General features: G+C 34.7%; 1 protein-coding gene across 3 annotated transcripts; it reads left to right on the top strand.

The window, feature by feature from the left end:
- Positions 1–995: 995 nt before the first annotated feature.
- Positions 996–20,749, top strand: LOC121982119 (nuclear export mediator factor NEMF-like). Of its 3 annotated transcripts, XM_042535030.1 has the most exons (15): positions 1,009–1,498; positions 2,422–2,534; positions 2,615–2,711; positions 2,867–2,991; positions 8,551–9,085; positions 9,309–9,494; positions 10,073–10,366; positions 11,618–11,770; positions 14,164–14,318; positions 15,342–15,447; positions 15,615–16,550; positions 16,643–16,724; positions 18,640–18,999; positions 20,086–20,320; positions 20,431–20,749. In XM_042535030.1, exons 1-14 carry the CDS (start codon positions 1,394–1,396, stop codon positions 20,274–20,276), a joined length of 3,438 nt encoding a protein of 1,145 aa, XP_042390964.1. In that variant the 5' UTR covers positions 1,009–1,393; the 3' UTR covers positions 20,277–20,320; positions 20,431–20,749. The 3 variants fall into 3 exon arrangements, with proteins under 3 accessions (XP_042390965.1, XP_042390963.1, XP_042390964.1); XM_042535031.1 differs by having other exon boundaries at positions 996–1,498; positions 16,643–16,700; positions 20,086–20,749; XM_042535029.1 differs by having other exon boundaries at positions 1,007–1,498; positions 20,086–20,749.
- Positions 20,750–21,466: the final 717 nt, after the last annotated feature.

The following is a 21,466-nucleotide window of genomic DNA, read 5'->3' as shown; positions in this document are numbered from 1 at the left end:
TATTGTAGAAGTGGGGAGCTAGACCCTGCATGCTCAACCGGTGCATTAAGACCGAATGAGTTTATTCTGATTGGGGTTGTAACCGACCAGCTTGTGTAGGAGATAGGGACGCTGAGCCCTGTATACTCGACCGACTTCATGAACAACTGGTCGTATGAAGGAGGACTGACATATGAGGAGTGAACTAAGACCCATGGGGTCGACAGGTTATTGGGTCGACTAGAGAGAATATGCTATAGTAGTGGGGAGTTGTATCTCATATGCTCGACCAACTTAGGGGCTGCCCTACCATATATTGAGAGACTTAGCGAATACTAAGCTTAGATGAGCTTGGTTGGCCTATGAGCTAACCGGCCATATAACAGAGTTATGTAGTACGAGTCATAATTTCGACCAACCTTTGTGTTGGCTTGATTGTTTACAAATGGAGCACTAGATCCTTCAAGTTTGACCAATTTTGGGGTTGACCGTCCTTATATCGTAAGCCTTAGCACTGAATGAGGAGCTAAGCCCTGATGAAGATGTTATTCTGGTTGTCATCTCATCTTGACTTTAATCGTCACCTCACCTTAATTTTGATTGCCACGTCACCTCTAGGTCTGGGTCCACTCATAGCATCCATATCAACATACATATCATCTCATCGTCTGTCCATTTTCATCCATCGTAAATCGAAACAATCAACAAATAGTTACTAAATTATTGTCAAGAATTTACTAATTCATGATATAAAAGTTATAAAATTATTGAATAACTATCAACCACTAATTTAAGTAATTAAAATGCCTATGATTATTAAAATATTAATTTAAAATAGCCTTGATATGACTTTGATAATAAAACTAGTGATAACATTTTTAAAATGAGTATTATTTTTAAAATATTAATAATTAGTATCTTATATTAAAATGTCTGATCAACTAAACCTGACAAATTCAGGCTCGTGCCGGCGTTGGACGCCGACTGCGGTCCTAGCATGGATTGTGGGACCGGGCCGGGCCGGGCCCGATTGCAATTTCTACACCCATCACAACTCTGCGTCGAGCGCGTACTGTTGCATCCTGTGAGGCGGTGACGCGGGTTGAACATCGACAACCGTAGGAGATCTCGGGTATCGGCAAAATAGGAAGACGGTAAACCCTAATTCGTTTACTGGCCCTCGTCTTCTTCCTCCGTCCTTGAAAGGAGGCGCCGGCCATCAACGACTCAAATCGAGGCGGGGGAGGTGGGCGGAGAGCGGGAGTTCAATATCGAACCACAGCGCCTGAGAGACTGAAATCATCTTCAGAATCTATTAGAAGAGTCGAAGGACGAAGCTGCAAAGTAGCTAGAGGACAGTACGAAGGAAAGAAGAGGCGAAAATAAAAAAAAGGGTATTTGCCGATAAGGGCAGATGGTGAAGGTTCGGATGAACACGGCCGATGTGGCCGGCGAGGTGAAGTGCCTACGCAAGCTCATCGGAATGCGTTGCGCCAACGTCTACGATATCTCTCCTAAGGTAGCGGACATAACCCAATGTAATGTTTTTGCCAATATATCCACTACATTGTTTGCACGTATTGCGATTTGCTATCGATTCTGCACCTGTTCGTCTCTGGTACGATCTCTCTTCTTCCTTGATCTTTTAAAACTTGAATCTTTATACCGTTCAATTTGACGGCAAACCACATTCGGTTTTCAATAGTCTGCATCTATAGTTACTGAAATTTTTAAGGGAAAAAACGAATCTTCAACTTATGCTTTGTACTTCTCTAAATATTTCCCTTCGTAGTTACGATTGTCATGTTACTTGACTGTAACTGAATGATACATATTATCAGGTAGTCCGTCAAAAGAAAGTTCTGTTATAATTTTTTGTTGGTAATTGCTAGGCATAAGTGTACCGTGAGTGCTTGTATTAAGTTCAGATTTGGTTCTCTTTGTATGTGTTGTTTGGTTTGTTATTCTGTGTTCAGTTGGCTTTCAGGCATGATTCTTGAAGTTCCAATACAATCAATACTATATCTATAGAGACGAGATGTATTGGTGGAGGAATTAAAGTCTGAAAAGAGTTTGAGATCTCATTTCATTGCATCACCAAAAAAGTACACAAAATTCCTTGAACTGTTGTAGGTTGTAACTTATAAGCTCAACAGACTTGCAGACATGAACTGACAACTTGAAATTAAACATAGCATCTTTACGTTGTAATTGTGATCTCCAAGGACCGGAATTCTTATAAATCTCAAGTATTCCTCTACTTGAGATCTGCAGTAAAACTTGGCACAAAGGTTTCGCTATCTAGCATTCTTATCATGCATTTTGTTGCAGAACTGTCTGTTTGTTATATTGCTAAGGCTCTACTTTTCTTTTTTGGATGTACTTAAACTTTATTTTTCTGTTCTCTTTCTTCATGTAATGCAAATGAATCTTCATTTGTAGACTTATCTCTTCAAGATGATGAATAGCAGTGGAATAACTGAGTCAGGGGAGAGTGAAAAGGTTTTATTGTTGATGGAAAGTGGTGTAAGGCTGCATACTACTCAATATGTCCGGTGTGGCTATTTATTTTTCATTCTACAGTTGCTTGCTTAAGCAATGCAGTTTTCTCATCAACTTCTTTTGGCATTTATAGGGACAAAAATATAACTCCATCTGGGTTTACTCTAAAATTACGGAGACACATACGGACAAGAAGACTTGAAGATGTTCGACAACTTGGATATGATCGTGTAATTATTTGTTATAGTTCACTTTGACATATAAGCAATTATCTGTTTACCTTATTTTAACATATACCACCCTATCATAGGTCTTCTGTAAGATGTTTAACATTAATTGATTGCTGGACAGAACTTTGACAACCCCATTATTGTTTTATTTGCAGATTGTTCTTTTTCAGTTTGGATTAGGAAATAATGCTCATTTTGTTATTCTGGAGCTGTATGCCCAAGGAAATATTCTTCTCACGGATTCAGAATTTACTGTATTGACACTTCTCCGTTCACACAGGTACTGCACTTCAAGAAATGCAATTTTGGGAAAATTTGATAATGTTGCAGCACATTTTTTTTAAAAAAATTTTATGTTAGTTTTGGTTTTCTTTGTAGTTACTTCCATCAAAATATTTAGATGATTGACTTTGCCAAATTTTGTACTTTTATGCTAGTACTTGGTTTCTTTGTAGTCATTTCCATCAAAATATTTAGATGATTGAATGTCTTAACCATATTCACTATTTACAATTCTACATCACCGCATAAGTGAATCATAATAAGTAATTTTTAATATCTGATTGGAGAAAAAGAAATTTCATTTATTTCAAGGGAACATTCATGAGAATGTGAGACAATAGAAGAGGGCTTGTAATATGCCTTGAGGAATGAAACACATTCTACTACATTAGTATATGGTTGACATGGTAAATCTCAAGTGTATACATCAAATGTGTCATGACTAAGGTTTAAATCTAATGCAATGCCAATTTTTTTGATCTTCTATTGGGATGGTACAATTTTGTTATGGTGTTATCCATCAAGCCTTTATCCCAATATGTGGGGTAAGTATATGAATCCTCCTATGCTATTGGGCTCAATTCCCCTACTATATCCTAATCTATATTTACTGATTTTTTATCTTGGCTTATTATTGCTAAACAAGCCTTCTTTCGTCTCCTTCATCCTCTATTAATGTGATTATTTGTCATGGTCTCACATTGGACGCCTAAGTATGTATTCATACCATTTTAAATGCATTTTTCAGAGTTTTCCCTCAATAAGGGCAACCTTGACTTTTTTTTTTAATGTTCTTGCATCCACCTTAACATTCTCATCTCCGCGACGCTCATTTTTTGCTCGTGTCCTTACTTGATAGTCCAACATTCAACTCCATGTAATATAGAAGGTTTAACTCTAAAATTTTCCTTTAAGTTTTAGAGCTACCTATAACCAGCAATTGAAATGCCATTTTGTGCCGCCCGACATGGACAGTTTTTACCGTTCCGCCGGGGAAGCAAAATTGGCACATCACGCGCGCGCATCTCGAGCAGTAGGGATGTGTTGCCGAACACTTCCGGTACCGCCAGAGGCATCATGGGGCTCCTGAAGCATCGCGGGCGCCGGAGGCATCGTGATGCATCATTTTTGGAGGAGTCGAAAGCGTCGTCGGACGCTTCCGGTGTCGTCAAACACCTCCAGGACCATCGGATGCGCTCGCGGGGCGTCGGAGGTGACACGCGTGTGGGGTGTCGGCGACATCGGACATGGGGCGTGGGGGCGTTATTGTAAAAAAAAAAGGCAGCCCGGTGCACGAAGCTCCCGCTATGCTGGGTCCGGGGAAGGATCTATTGTACGTAGCTTTATCTTACTTTTTGCAAGAGGCTTTTTTAGGATTCGAACCCGTGAACTTTTGGTCACAAAGCAACAACTTTACCGTTGCGTCAAGGCTCCCCTTCCGGAGGCGTTATTGTACAAAATTAATATTATTATTTAAATAAATCAAACAATTCCTACTTAAGTGTGATATTTTAAAGAGGCTTTTATAAACCTTAATTAAATTATCATAATAAAATGTAAAAAATATATTTAAAATTTTTAAAAAATTAATAAATTTTATTAAATAACATTCTGAAATTGTTTTTAATGTTTTAAATTTTATTAAAAAATTTTAATTTTTTTTATAAAAATTCTAATAAATCAAATTTATATTTTGATAATTTTAAAATTATTTTGTATTTTTTTTACTATTTTAATGTTTAATTGATATTCTAATTTTTTTTACTATTTTAAATATAAATTATTTAAATTATTAATTAATTAAATTAATAAATAGTTAATTTATATAATATTATATATAAAATAATATTTTGTATTAATTTATATAATTATGATTATTTAATCTGGAAGGGGAGCTTTGGCGCAACGGTAAAGTTGTTGCTTTGTGATCAAAAGGTCACCCTGGAAACAGCCTCTTGCAAAAAGAAGGGTACGGTTGCGTACAATGGATCCTTCCTGGGACCCCGCATGGCGGGAGCTTCGTGCATCAGGCTGCCCCGTTATGATTATTTAATCTGGATATATAAAGATTACCTAAGCTAAATATTACAAGAATTAATGCTTCAATCTGATTCACGCCACTCCTTTTAGTATTAGTAAGGTAACATATTATAATGTATCAATTTTAATTTGAGTTATTGATAGATTAATTTTCTTTAAAGAAAATTACATTTAATTATTTTTCTACTAATATTAAGTTGTTTAATAATGGAGGATTTATATAAAATCAATATACAACTTATTTTTAAATTATACATAATAAATATATTTATCTAATAATTACTATATATAAATAAAAAAAAATATTGAAACTGTATTGGTAAGACACGATACGATACCAAAATCATGTTGTTTCGATTTAGGACCTAAATCTCGGCACGGGTCGAGATTTTAAACCTTGCCTATAACACTTGATGTCAACCATCTTGCTTGTATCCTATTTAAAACATCTTTATTAATTCCTCTATTCTTTTACAAAAATGATCTTGGATATTTAAAGCTCACTTGTCTAGTTTAACAATTGTCTTGCTACGTCTAATACTACTAAACTTAAATTTCATATTCTACTCTACTAAACTTAAAACCTTTAACTTCTAGTGTTTCCCATCAAAGATACAAGCTTAACATTTACTCTTTCACGTGTCTCATCGACTAAAGCAATATTTGCAAATAAAATGCACCATGCACACATGTCTTAGATGTGCCCATTGAGTTCATCTATTAAAAGGTATGGACTTACAGCTCCTATCTTTATATAGGAAACACTTCAGTTAATCCGTTTGGAGCCTTCACTTTTGTAATTATATCCTCATTTATGTTCTTAATTATTTAAATATGTTATGCTAACATTAGTCTTTTCTAGAATTCTCCATATAATTGGCCTTAGAATTGTCATAAATTTTTATTTTTTTATAGGTTAATGAATACCATGGGTAACTGTTGCTTCTTTTTCCAATATTTTTCATCGGTTGTGTGAGAAAATGTACAACTTATATCGTTGAACTTTTAGACATGAATCCAAATTGATTATCGATCACCTTGGTTTCCTTGATCTCTTTCATATCACTCTTTTCAAAATTGACTTATTAGTTTAATGCCTTTATAATTTGTATAATTTTGTACGTTTCCTTTATTTTTATAAGGGGAACTAGAGTACTTATCCTTAGACATTTTCTTTGTTTTCAATTCAGTTGAATAACTTTGTAAGCCACTCGATACTCTGCTTCTCTAGGTACTTTCGTGCCTCGATTTGAATATGATCCAGTTTAACCACTTTCCCATTTTGCATCCTGATGTCAACAAAAATTTTTAGGCCGCGATGGACGACTTGCCTACGCAACTAGTGGGGTCTCCTCACGAGTTAGGACAAGGGAGAACCGAACCAACAAGGACTCAAGATCAGATTCCCTTGCAAGTCAAACTAGTAGCTGAGTCCCCAAGGTCGGTTGGAGTATTCAGCCCCCTTAGGTAGCATGGATTGCTAGAGGACCTCTAGGAGTCGACTTTTGAAGCTGATCCCCCTTCTAGTTGGCATCGTTGGCCCAATACCCTTCAAGAAAGGATAATTGGAGTGAGTTCCCTAGTATAGGCCCTTTGATCGGTTAACACCTCACTTCATGCTAAAGGTCGTAAGCCGATCTAGCCTACAAAACACTGACCCCTCTTACACAAGTTCGAAAGCCCCTAGTCCATGAGCTCCTAAAACATACAAAGGCAAGAAGCCAACTACTTAGCTTAGTTGATTCATCGAAGAAGTGTCGGACGTGGACACGCCCCCAAAACAGGGGCTTCGTGGTTCACTTATATCGGGATGAACTCCCTTGCACGCCTTAAAATAGCTAGCATTACACCTCAAAGTGGTAAGACAGAAAAGAGATAAATTTTGGCTGTTATAGTTTCTTTCTTGGCTCAATTTGACTTAAGCATTGGAGAGGTTTCGCCGAGATCCTTATTGACACCCTCTAACTCTTTCTTTAGTGGCGTTGTGCAGCCACTCGAAGATCGAGATCTGACATCCCTCAAGGTCCTTCCAAGAGAAGTTGCTCTCAAGTCCCATCGTCCCCTTAGTAACAAATTTCTCGGAACATATCCCATTTAACGCCTATTCTATTTTTAAAGTTTGAGTTCTCGAATAAAAATTTAAATTTGTATTCTCTCCATACCTGTTTAAGTTTCCTAAGCACCTAAACCTTCATTAAAAAGTCGATGAAAATACCTCTTCCATTGTTCCTTTATTTCCTTATCCTTCACTAATACCCTATTGGATTCATTTTAATGGTTTTATTTAGGTAAATTCTTTTGTTTTCCTCTCTCTTGCTTTAGCTATTTTATAGATGTTTGTTTCCTCTTCTTTTGTATTAAGTTGTCAATACAAGCGTTTGAAAGCTTTATTCTCGGCTTCAATCACCACTTTGTTAGCTACTACATACCTTTTTTTAAGTTTTCTTCATTTTTACAAGTGTATAGTGACTTATAGGTCATTCGGTTTTCTACCACTTTCTCATGTGCTTCCTCATTCCACCGTCAAAATTCTTTATTCGGTGGTGTTCATCCTCTTGACTTATCAAGTACGCTCTTGGCTATCATTTTTAAATTTGCTGACGTTGAGTATGCTGAGATGAATTCAGATATGTTCTAAAGCCACTAGACTTATTTTAATTCCAAATATTGATCTATGCCAAATAAAAAGTCATTTGAATTAAAGTTTCAAAGGAATAAGTTTCAAAATATTATAAGCACTTAGTTATTGATGACACAAAACAAGTGTCATTATTAGATGGGAGAAAAGCTCAAAGAATCTTTTTGTGCTAGAGATTTGATCCTTAGTGGTCTTGACAATATGGACTCGACATCATGTGGTGCCAATATTCGACAAAAATCGAAATGTGTTGTGATGAATTTGAATTAGCTTTCCTCCCTTAATACCCTTCCAACTAGTTTATTTACTTTTAAAAATAAAACAATAACAAGAATGAATTAAATTTTTATTGTTATATACTGTATCAATACTCAACACACTACAAACGTGTTAAAGTGCACTCTGAGATGAATTCAAAAGGGATTTAATCATTTAATTCTCTGTTACCTAGGACTATATTAATTATATAATTGAATAAAAAATTATTTTATTCATTTTTACTTCAAGTGCATGCCAAGATGAATTGATATAAATTTTATTATAAAAGCATTTCTAGTTCTCATGCAATCTTTAGAGTTTCAGAATCCTTCATAAAGTTCTGAGCACACCAATTTTAAGTTTGTCATGCATCCTTTTGATTTTTTAGAACTTTGTGCTCATTTTCCATCCCTAGGATAATATTTTCTGAACTCTTTTGCAAGCTAGATGACTTTCCAACCGATTATCTTTACATCCACTTTTTCTGTTAATCTATCTTGTCCTTTTGACTGGCAGAACTAATTTATATTTCTTTTGAAGTGCCATGTGACAGTATTTGAATTACAAAAGAACTGGTTAATATATACTTTATCTCAAAATGCTAATTATGTCATATTGCAGAGATGATGATAAGGGGTTGGCAATAATGTCACGCCATCGCTACCCAATCGAAGCTTGTCGTGTATTTGAAAGAACTAATCTAATGAAATTGAAATCTGCACTTGCTTGTTCTGATCCGGCCAATGAAAGCAATTCCTCTGAGGCTATTGACGTCGTACATGACAGATCTGAAGATGGTGGTGATGGTAAAAGCATGACCATACCTCCCTCAGCTCAGGAAACTAATAGGAAAAAACAGCCAAACAAAACTACATTAAAGTCCATCCTTGGTGAGGCACTGAGCTATGGGCCTGCACTATCTGAGCATATAATATTGGATGCTGGTCTTCTTCCTAATGTGAAAGTTGGGGAAAATACCAATGTCAAAATTAGTGATGAAAATTTTGAGATTTTGGCTCAAGCTGTCACAAGGTTTGAGGACTGGCTTGAGGATGTTATATCTGGTCCTACCATTCCAGAGGGATACATTTTGATGCAGAATAAAGGTACTGGGAAGAAGGAGCATGTAGTTACATCAGAACTTAAAGTGGACAAGGTAAAACAAGATTGCATAGGGAAAACATATGCTTTTCTTGATTGCAAAGATGTGCATCAATAGGTGTACCCGTTAAGCTTTATGATCTTTTGGTCAATTATCTAATCCACGATTAAGATAATCAGTTTATGTATTGACTAGTGGCCTATTGATACATTTGTTTGTTTCTGCACTAATTTTGTTTTTCTTTGAAGCTGAATGTATTTGTTTTTTGTGTGTACAGATCTATGATGAATTTTGTCCTCTTTTATTGAACCAATTTAAATCAAGGGAATGCATAAAGTTTGATGCATTTGATTATGCCCTAGATGAGTTCTACAGTAAAATTGAAAGTCAACGCTCTGAACAACAGCGGAAAGCAAAAGAAGAATCAGCTATGCAAAAGCTTGATAAGATTCGCTTGGATCAGGTTCTAAATATGTAAATTCTTTAAGAATGAATTTGCATTTCTGAAAGTTGTGTCATTGCATTCTTGTATGGTTATCAATATAACACTTTCAAGAGAACTTAATCAACTTATGACAGAAACATGCACAGATCTGATGGAGCAATGTTTTCCAGCACCCATAGAAAATCATACACAAAAGGATAGGATTAGTCATGCTTGTTGAGGAAAACTATGCACCTTTTGTATTGTAATTTGCTGCCAGATTGTATTTGCACATTCCCAAAAGTCTTGGCTGCTTCTGCTAATAGGAGAGTGAGTTTAAATTTAGAATCAGAAGTCACTCATTGCTTTTTTTATTTTCTACTGCCTTTTATTCTCGTTAGTACTTGCAACGTCTGTACTTATTAAGATAGTGCATGGTAGTTGTGATTCAGTGACTTCACATATTATGATTCTGTCCTAGTTTTTAATCTGGTCAAGTTGCCACTCTGTACATATCATCGATTATTCTATTTTTTTCTTGCAAATATCTGCAAAACATTATTAAAAACCATACATTTTTTTGGTAGTTACTTTTTCAGTTTGTTATTTAAATGCAGGAAAACCGTGTTCATGCTCTAAAGAAGGAAGTTGATTACTCAATCAGAATGGCTGAATTGATCGAGTATAACTTGGAAGATGTGGATGCAGCCATATTGGCTGTTCGTGTTGCACTTGCAAATGGGATGAGCTGGGAGGACCTTGCTCGTATGGTGAAAGAAGAGAGAAAATCAGGAAATCCTGTAGCTGGTTTAATTGACAAGCTTTATCTTGATAGAAATTGTATTACTTTGCTATTAAGTAACAACCTCGATGAAATGGATGATGATGAGAAAACTGCCCCGGTTGAGAAGGTATTAGTGGAAGAACAAGATCAATGCACTTTTTGCATATGGAAAATTCCTACTATAACTTCAAAATATCATCCTGTTCTCCTGGTTATGTGTGGCATTACTGATTTTCTATGCTTACCAGTATGATTGCTTGCTAAATATTTTAGCTTTTGAACAATTAGCATGGCTATATATCTTTTATGTTTAATCTTGAAGGTTTGTATACATTTAATTATTTTGATATTTTGGTGATGCATCGATATGCATGTGCAGTGCCTTTAGTCAAGGAAGAAATAACTGTTAAGCAACTAACACACGTGTCCTGGTGGCTGGCAGTTTGAAGTAAACTTTGATGGAACAAGAATCAAGCATATAGCAACATAATAAAACATCAAAGACATTGTTTGCATAAATCTCATTCCTATTTTTGGTTTGGTGGCTGTCTGGACTGAAAATATTTTCACAGATTGAGGTGGTGTCAGTCTGAGTATCTTATACTTGTGTAAAGTATGTATTCATTTAATTTCTTTTTCTGATCATAATATTCATCGTAGTTAGTTTGAGTTACAAAAGATTTGATGGGCTCTGAGAATGCAAGACATATAGATCACTTGTTTTTAGCCTTATAGGTGGCTACGTAGTAGCTTGTTTTCCATGCTCAGGCCATAGCATCGTAGTTGATTCAGTTCAATACCAGCCAAACACTAGATTAGGGTTATGTGTGTTTCCCTTGAGTGGTTGGTTATTTCAAACAATACCAAATATGAGTAATGAGATAAAGTTGACTTTGGACCATTTTCACTAATATGTTATAGATATGTTCTTCCCAATATTTGGCTAATTGGGAAATACTTGTAAATATTTTATAGAAAATACTTTGTAGATGTATTTTATTTGATCATGATTATTGGACAATATTTGATTTTCAGAATCGGTACATCAGATGAGTGTCTTCTGATGATTTTTCCAATAAAGCATCCATGAAAAGGAAATTTGAGAAAAAATATGTATGGAAATATGATTTTAACAATTGAAAGGAGAAAATAACTTCAGATGTGGATTTGTGAGAGCTAAAGTTTAACACACAATGAAGACTTTGGAACTTCTTTACCATGAAATATATTAGTAATCGCGTATATTACAAATCAATAGTATTTTCTTTCTTTGTATGCTTTCATGCAATATTTCTTTTGGTCTTTTGCTTAGGCTCTTTGTGGTCAGAGATATCTAGGACAAGCATTGTAAAAATTTTGTTGATGGCATTTTTTCCAGGTTGAGGTTGATTTGGCTCTTTCTGCACATGCCAATGCTCGTCGCTGGTATGAATTGAAGAAACGACAGGAAAATAAGCAGGACAAAACTGTTAAAGCACACGAGAAGGCTTTCAAAGCTGCTGAGAAGAAAACTAAACTTCAACTTGCTCAGGTATATATATTCTATGCCCTATAGCTGATCTTGTATACATGCCTACATGGGATGAACTTTCACAGATTCATGTCAGAGCTTTTGTTCTTTTCTATATGTTTAATGTTTTGGTTTAATTGGTTCACATATCTAATCTTACAGTTGTGATACCTTAAATAAATTTAGGGGTTAACTTGTGATAGAAATTGGAATTTACATGCTTAGGATGCTTACAAATTGATCAGCATGACTTATCTGTGAGACTGTGAATTGTAGCTGTCTCTTGCTAATTTCTTGTTTATGAAACTTTTAGCAAGAAAATTCTACAGCTATTATTTACATTGAGCAACTTGCTGGACAGCACTACAATCTCATTTGGCATTTAGTGAATTATCAATATCTAGGAAACTGATTGGTCGTATGCTTTCTTTGGGATATCTCTATTATCCATAGGAATAATTGTATACAAGGGTTTAAATGATGATTTCAGTCAGGTCACTGCATAGCACCTAAGCAGTTGGCATTGAAATGATATTAAATAAAAAATATTAATCCAATAAAGTGTATGAATTAATCAAAGCAAGATTATCAATTACAAATTAAGAAGTAGATAATTGAAAATAAACACATAACAACATTATATAAAACGTCATTTTTCACATTGCAATGAAGCAAATATATAGCTCAATAAATATGTACGAATATACCATGTAATGCCACATTTCAAGAAAGGCATATAACAATATAACATAGCAGTCAACTTTATAATTAGTCTCAAGATACAATATCAAAATGTTGATAATATTATTATGTTATAATCAAATAACTTCATTATATAAAAATTCTCAGTAAATTCCTTTTATCACTCTCTTTGTTTTCTTATAATCAAGTGTGGTTGGTATATTGTGTAATTAGGGTTTATTATTTTATTTGAGCTATTTACTGAAAATAAACCATTTTTGTGTAATGAACCTTCTGAGATCGCTTAGGCAATTTGCCTAGATCACCTAAGAGGCCTAGTTGGCTCTCCGGGTTCACTTTTTAAAATAACCGCATAATGGAGACCACTTAATTACTAGGTGTCCTAGTTAGTCGCCTAGTCAGTTGCCTAGTTCATAATATAAGGATTTTTTTATTAATTTCTCTCCCTTTATTGCTCTCTATTCCTATCTCCTATCTTTCTTTTTATTCCTTTATGGGTGTGTGGAAGGGGAGCCTTGACGCAATGATAAAGTTGATGCTTTATGACCAAAAGGTCACGGGTTCGAATCATGGAAATAGCCTCTTGCAAAAAGCAGGGTAAGGCTGCGTACAATGGATCCTTCCTTGGGACTCCGCATGGCGGGAGCTTTGTGCAGCGGGTTGCCTTTTATGGGTGTGTGATCATAGAATGTGATCAATTCTTGTACTTGAAGACTAAGATTATAAATACGGGGCAAGGCAATTAAGCTATTACTGAATATCTCAATTCTACGAAGAGATTATGGATGGATATGGATCAATATAGGAATCCAAAAAAGAAAGATACTCAAACACTTGTGGAAGGAGTTTGTGTGTGATTTTCTTGCAGGACATAACTCAATCTTCGATCAAGTTTGTTTTTCAAATCTTTTAAAAAGAAGAGGTGCCTTCTCTTAATGAGGTGTTCCCCATTGTTCGAGCTGAAGAAAGTTGAAGGGCATATCTACAATTAAGTTTGCAGAGACATTACAAGCAATCTGAGATGACTGATATTCATTCATAAATTTAATGCGGAGTGTTGGAAATGTTGGAAGGGCATATCTACAATTAAGTTTGCAGAGACATTACAAGCAATCTGAAATGACTGATATTCATTCATCAATTTAATGCGGACTGTTGGGAATGCTAGAATATTTCCAGCTTATCCAACACTGTAGCATGCCCTACTATATCTCTTGAATATTCTTTGGAATATCTCTATCAAGAATAGAATTCTTGTATGTAGGATATCTTTATTACTTCTCTCACTATTGTTCTCTATTTATTTTTTCTTGTATCATATGCTTAGGTACTCATTTCCTTAGTTTGTGGGCATGCATCCATATAATGTGGATCTACCCTTTTAATGAAGAATTAAAAAGAACGCAGACTTCATCCACGCTCCTATGCCCCTTACATTATGATTTTCTCTTCACAATGACACGACACTTTGTTGTTTGTAAAATTGCTTTCTATAATTTCAGACTTTTTTTGAATAATACTAACACAAGCCTTGAAAATTATAAAATATCTGGGTTATCCTTAATTGCCAAAGTTTGATTGAGACAATCCTTGCTAATGTCTTATTACATGTAAGTTCAAAATTACTTTCTTGTGGTGGACTGCAATTTTGATTTCTTCTTTTAAGTAGGCCTCTGTAATTTAATTGGTTACTCTTGTTTGTGTATTTGCAGGAGAAGACTGTTGCGGCAATCTCTCACATGCGCAAAGTTCATTGGTTTGAGAAATTTAACTGGTTTATTAGCAGCGAAAATTATTTGGTGATAAGTGGTCGTGATGCACAACAAAATGAGATGATAGTCAAACGATATATGTCTAAGGGAGACCTGTAAGTAAAGTCGTTCTGTACTTCTACTAGCTTGTAGTCAACATTGATAAAAGAGTTTTTAAGTTATATTTGGTTATGCATCCATCAGGCAATTCTTTTATTAAGATTTTGGCTCTTACTGGAATATCTTTTCTTGAACCTGTGCTATAAATATTCAAGATGGAATACAGAAGAAGTGAATGTAAAGCCATGCTATGTTGAATAATCCTTTTTTGTTATTTTAAAAGAAAATCACAAGTATCTTAAATAGTCTTGCATTTTGTATCCCTTGCAATTGTGCCATTTTTCTTTCCCCTCTTTATGGGAAACATCCAAAACAAGAAACTTTCTAGATGGAAAAATCAGACTAATCAACGTTAGAGTTTTATTATACATTTCAAGAATTAGGGAATGCCCTTGTGCAACATTTGGTAGAAGGTATGCTATGTGCTTCTCTGCCACATTATCAACAAATAATAGTTTATCTTAATTATATTGTGTATGCTATCGTAATTGAAACTAGTTTTAATATTGATTTGGCCCATCATGAACCAAAGCATTAGAATATATTTATTTTCTTATTGGTTTATTTTTATTTAGATTGATTGAAATAAAGTGTTTTGTACACTAAGTTTATAAGAGTTGGACTAAGTTAAAAGAGTTGGCTATGCATATAATCCATCAAGCAAGTATTAATCTCAAAATGTTAACTGTCATTCTCTTTTCTCCTTTGTACCCAGAGATTGTTAATCTCTTCTCTCTAAGAATACTACCTGTGCTTACTCATGGTTTGAATTCTGTATGCATCTAATAAGGTGTCAGATTCTGGATAGTGTTTTATCTCATTAATTTTCCATGCCTTTTTTGTGATTTGTTAATAAAATCATCCAGACTACAGCATCTAAAACCTAAAAGGTGAAATTTGAGTATAGATATTCTGAAAGTTGCATCTGTTTGCATAATTTATGTTCTCAATCTCTTGCATCTTTCCAGAAAATTTTTATTTATTTTTCTGGGACAATTCTTAACGTGGTCACAATATAGGTATGTGCATGCTGATTTGCATGGAGCTTCTAGTACTGTAATCAAGAATCACAAACCGGACAATCCAATACCACCTCTGACATTAAATCAAGCAGGATGTTTTACTGTGAGTTGAGGCTTACCTTTTTATGCCCAAAGACCAGTAATCCCCTTTTTGCCCTTTCTTGTGATTAGGTTCTTAGTAGTTAGTTCAACATTTTTTGTTGTAATGTTGGAGATATGATGCTTTAGGAGCTTTCCTTCTACAAAGGTTCTAAGACATATTCCTCACAGGTTTGCCATAGCCAAGCATGGGACTCAAAAATTGTCACAAGTGCCTGGTGGGTTTATCCACATCAAGTAAGTAAGACGGCTCCCTCTGGAGAGTATCTCACCGTAGGTAGTTTTATGATTCGTGGTAGGAAAAATTTCCTTCCCCCTCACCCTCTTGTTATGGGTTTTGGCATTATGTTTCGTTTGGATGAGAGCTCCTTGGCACCACATTTGAATGAGAGGAGAGTTAGAGGAGAGGAGGAGGGTCTTCTTGAGATGGAAGTAGAATCACACAAGGAGCAGGATAATTCTGACTCTGATGAGCAGGATATTGATGTAGAAGATACAAGTAAGGAAACAGAAAATCACTTCAATCCAATTAGGCATCAGCCTAATGGGGATACAGATACCATCACTGGATTTGATTCTTCCATTGTTACTTTAACCACTGAGGCTACATCTTCAAATCCACCTGAAGTTTTTTCTCAAGATGAAACTGGAGAAGGAAACTTCCATGCCGGAAGGCCATCAGATATAGATGACAGAATTGACACATCTGGTTCTTCACAACTTGACCTTCTTATCGACAAGGCACTTGGCCTCAAGCCCGCTAAGCTTTCAAGTAATAACGCTGTATCTGATACACATGGATCAACGATAGTTGAGTCTCAGACAAATGAAATTAAAACGAGTATAGGCAGGGAGAAGCCTTACATATCTAAGGCAGAAAGAAGAAAATTCAAGAAAGGCCAGAAGAACACTTCTGATGCAGCAAAGGGCTCTGATGAAAATGAGAATGATACAAGTCCTGCCAATTCACAACTAGATGACAATCAGAAGGTGAGGCCGGTTAATCCAAAGATTACTCGTGGGCAGAAGGGGAAACTTAAGAAGATCAAGGAGAAATATGCAGAACAGGATGAAGAAGAAAGGAGAATCCGCATGGCTTTGCTTGCAGTAAGTTAAATGTACATTTTCTTAGTTTTAGAGATCCTTTTCACATTTTTCATTATTTTTTGTTTATCATACCTGTAATCTTGATGGTTCAGTCTTCTGGAAAAGCACCACAAAAGGAGAAGGAGCCAGAAAAACTTGTTACTTTTACTGGCAAGTTGAATAAATCTTTGACTGGTAATCTACATTTTTTTATCAATGAAATTTATAATGATATGCAACTTTCCATGTTTTAACTACAGCAAGTTTTTTTTTGGTAATTCAGGTATCCAACAAAAGTGCTTTTGTGCACTTATATGTGGTTGGCAATTTTCCATTCATTTATGCCTGATGATTAATTGTTGTTTAATATATTGTAACAATATATTGCTGTCTGTGAGCCAAAATTATATTTGTTTTTACCAAGGGAATTAGTTCCATTGCTTCACTATTTATGATAGGAGTCAATGTATTATCCTTGCATAGTACTTATCAAGATTGATAAGGTGTTATTTATAGGATAAAAGTTGTTAGGTTATAATGGAAAGGGAGTTCAAGAGTTTTTGTATACACTTTGTGTTCACTTAGGCTAAAAGGAAAACTTAGTATGTTTCTAAATCAAGCACATTCTATGCTTAGAGTGTTGACTAGCCGAGAAAGAATACATTAAAAAATTAGTGTAGGAAAGGTGACAGGAATTTAGGTCAGATGGGAATATGGGTAGACCAAAGAAAACCTCAGTTATGTGTAATTTGTGAAATTTCAATAGATAATGCAAACTAAAGAAGAAAAGCTAAGACTAAATTTGTGGGCATATTGGTGTAATCCAACAGATGTAAACAAGAGAAAGTAGGTTAAAATGCATAAACATGTTCAATGGTGGTTGAGTTGATAAAGATTAATATTGTAAGGAATGGTAAATAAAATTTGGCATGGTAAAATTAACAGATGATCTTTGTTTTATTTAAGATATTGTAGGGGTAGCCATTTAGTTTAATGGATCATAAACACGTCATATTTCATTGACCTACGATCCATGTATTTCTAACACAATGTTGATCCATTTGATAAACAAGTTAATTTATATCCCAAACACAACCTGTTTGATAAATATGTTCATCTGACCTAATCCTTTTGATCGAATTTATATTAATTATGATATAATAAAGTATAAATTAATTGATATAAATTTATATTATTTTAAAAGAACAACATATTTGAGTGTTAACTTACAAATTATGTAAATTAACAAATGGATCATGGGTCAACTTATAAAATCTGAACCTGACCGCTCATGTACTGTGATCATATCTGTATTGCCCCATTTATGAATCGATCTGTTGAATTTAAATTGAAATCTGTAAATTTGTGAGTTGGATTTTGTCATGTGAAACACAGCTCAATTGTGGGAAAATATTCATGTCTCTGGTCACAAATAATTGTAATTATTGTTTGTTATGTGTTGTTGTATCGACTTTATGTTTCGTTGTCACTTTAGTTCCAATGCAACTTTGAATTCTAGATAACAATAAGACTAAGCTTGTTATTCTTTATTGTTTTTGATATGCAATCCATTTTGCACCAAGTACTATTATTTGCTTTTGCTTGTGGTATATCATTTTGTCAAAAACTATTTTTATAGTTCAACAGAAGATTGCTGTTGATTGTATGGACATTTGACATAAGGTCTGGTTTAGATTTGAAAACTTGCTTGACATAATCAGTTGATGTGAGTAGTAATTGAAATATTGGCTGTTGACCGTGGTTCGTATAGTGTGGTGCCATAACATGCACTCATTCATTTCTTTCTCCTTAAAAAATTTTGAAATATAAGTTTTCCTCTTTTTTTTTTCCTCCCCTTAGGAAATGGTCCGATGAAAACTATTTTCAATCCTTTTCCCAGTAGTTTTTTTACCCTTTGCTTTCGCCTATCTATTTTCTTTGCAGGAAACGTGCCTAAATGAGCTGTGCCAATCAATATGCATTTATTTTTAAGTTTCAACCTTCTGTATGATTGAACATTAAACAGTTGCAAGGCATGCTAGAGTATATAATATCCTTGTCTATTTTAAGGTACTTGACTAACTTTTGACCAACCTTTGTTGCTATACAGATGAGAACAACTCATCATCTAAAATATGCTTCAAATGCAAGAAGGCCGGTCATCTTTCCAAGGACTGTCAGGAACATAATGTTGAACCTAAGAAGACAAATGTCAATGTCTCTGGAGACTCTGTAAATGTACTAAATAAAGGCAATGGTGAGATCGATATAGCTGCAACTGAGGATGATGACATCCCTGAGATAGGTGAAGAAGAGAGAGAGAAATTGAATGACTTAGATTATTTTACGGGCAATCCACTTCCGAGTGATATTTTGCTTTATGCTGTACCTGTCTGTGGACCTTACAATGCCCTGCAAACATACAAATATCGGGTCAAGATAACCCCAGGAACTGCTAAAAAAGGCAAAGGTACTTTATTGGTCTTATTTTTTTATAGCATGATGGGAAAGTGACACTCACTTGGGATTTCAAATGCATCTTGATAGCAATTTTTTTTAGTAATTCATGCACAGGCAGTATCTAATTATACTTTTATCTTCTCAATACATTGTGCATTGCAAATTTCCATATTATAAATCTATGCGCAGTTCACAGCAGGTTCTGATACCTGTATCATCTCCTTGTTCAACTTTATATAAGAACAAGCAGCTTCTATTTTTTATACACACACGCACATCAACAATGTAAGATCGTTCGATTTCTGCTAGAAGATGCACATACCTATTTTTGTTCCCATAAGACAGTCACATAAAGAAAGTATGTCTATTGAGTTGGGACATTGCAGGAACAAAAAGCCAATATGGTGGATCTTTGTCTCAATGTTTACTGATTTGTGTTCCACATTTAGGACATTGAAACTTGAGAATAGAAAAAAGCCCTCTAAGGTTAAGGATACATAAATATTATTACTTGACTCGAGAGAAGAATTCTTCACATATAATGACAGACTCTAAGAGCTGGAAACTTATTCAGTTCACTTTAGTAGCTATCCAATAGTATGACAAGTAGTTAGATGGTGAGCGTGTATGGATGGACAGTAAAATAATGTAGGTATGAGGGTGTCCAAGTTGGATTACTCGAGTCAAAGGCAATTATGATGAGAAGCATCTAGTTGTAATTTGGGCTGGATAGCTGCAGATTTGTTTTGGTCCCTCCACATACCTTCCCGTCTTCTGTCGAAAGATTTTTTTTTTTATTAGATTTGCGTAATTATCAATTTTTGTAATTTTTCATAGCAACTATCTATTAGTTCATGTGTTTTTACTTTGTGATATGTGCTCTATCCGGTGATAAGGTAATATGGTACTTCAACCTTTTACCCTTTAGATATGGACAAATTCCAATTAGTAGCTGGTGGCTTTGTTCATTTCCTTTGTAGGCTATGCTCTTATGGTGAACTGTTTATATTTCAACATTTTTTTTTGGCGGCCTTTGCTTCTTCTCATTGAAGAACCTTGTTCGTAACATTATTTCAAATGATTTTTTTTTTTTCAGCTGCCAAAACTGCAATGAATTTGTTTAGTCATACGCCAGAGGTGACAAGCCGGGAGAAGGAACTCATGAAAGCATGTACAGATCCAGAATTGTTCGCGGCAATCATAAGCAATGTGAAGATTACAGCACCAGGTTTGACTCAGCTAAAGCAGAGACAGAAGAAGGGTAAAAGATCTGGCAAGGATAATTAGCAATTAGCGGAGTTGGAAATTTTTCCTGTGAAAATGCTTGTTAGGTGCAGCCTTCTCTCATCCTTTTCTATTTCCTCTTCTGCTAAGACAACAAACAAAACCTAAAATGTGTAGATTCTGGTAGATATGGAATTCCTCAGATGTCTCCTCGCAGGTAAATTGGAAATCCTGTTTCCCTTTTGGAAATTCAAGAGAGCAAAATAACTCAGAACCAAAAGAAGGAAGATATGAAAACAATGAAGAGTTCTCAGCAAGGATAGTTTTGTGACTTGTCATTACCGATGTCGTCAAATATTGTTCGGTGTATAATTCTAATTTAAGGGGTTTTTCTTTTTGAAAATAAATAAATTAAAATGTGTTCGACATTTTTCTTTCAGTTATAGCTTTCCAGTTTGGAACTCTTAAGGTAAATGTCGTACCTTGATTTCAAATTCAGCTCGTTGATCAATTTATTTAAAGATGTTTGATTCTAACATCAATGTGACTGGAGCCAAAGTTGACTCGGACATGAATGTTAAGGTGAAAATGAACTCTAGTAAAAGATTTCAAATAAATTTTCTCATCAAAAGTTGTTTCTAAAATTAGCCTGAAATTAATTTTGAAGTCAGTGTCAAACATTTTTGGCATGATTTCAGAATTGGAAGGCAGGTGACTGTGGGGCGACTAAATCCCTGACAAATCCAACAGTGGAGAACCTTATAATTAATTATATAAAGTAAAACATTAATTATTGCTTTTTTTTTTAATATAAATGCATTATTTTTATAAGTTTTTAAATATTTTTTTTGTTTCTTCTTTTCACGGGCTGTTAAGGGCTGAGGATTTCTGGGAAAACGAAACAAAGACAATATTAGAGCAATAATTAAGTTTAAAAATCTTAAGACATTTCATAAGATTAAATACAAACGTAAAGTATAAATGGATGAAGGGTGCGTCAGCTGGACGCAATCCAATAAGATCGAGTTTTAATTTTATTGAATTAATAAATAAATTTTTTAATAGACAGTTAATTTAAGAAAGTTGGGCTGGTGAATTGTTATAAGTATTTTCTATTTATTCCCACAGCGGATGAAAAATTTCTATAATATCAGATCGGTTACATAAGATTAATTGTGATAGTTTGAATAAATGCCAACTAAAAATAATAATAATGAAAACAATCCATATAAAAGAGGCCAAAGACATGTGTC

Source organism: Zingiber officinale, chromosome 5A (assembly GCF_018446385.1).
Source record: "Zingiber officinale cultivar Zhangliang chromosome 5A, Zo_v1.1, whole genome shotgun sequence".
Classification (NCBI taxonomy): Eukaryota; Viridiplantae; Streptophyta; class Magnoliopsida; order Zingiberales; family Zingiberaceae; genus Zingiber; species Zingiber officinale.
This window is presented reverse-complemented; position numbering and strand designations above follow the sequence as displayed.

What these genes read in the sequence shown, in the direction of transcription:
- LOC121982119 (XM_042535029.1), top strand. Translation starts at nt 1,394, where the DNA reads ATGGTGAAGGTTCGGATGAACACGGCCGATGTGGCCGGCGAGGTGAAG. An exon ending in CATACTACTCAATATGTCCG is followed by an intron (nt 2,535 to 2,614) that starts GTGTGGCTATTT and finishes TGGCATTTATAG; the next exon opens with GGACAAAAATATAACTCCAT. An exon ending in TCCGCATGGCTTTGCTTGCA is followed by an intron (nt 16,551 to 16,642) that starts GTAAGTTAAATG and finishes TTGATGGTTCAG; the next exon opens with TCTTCTGGAAAAGCACCACA.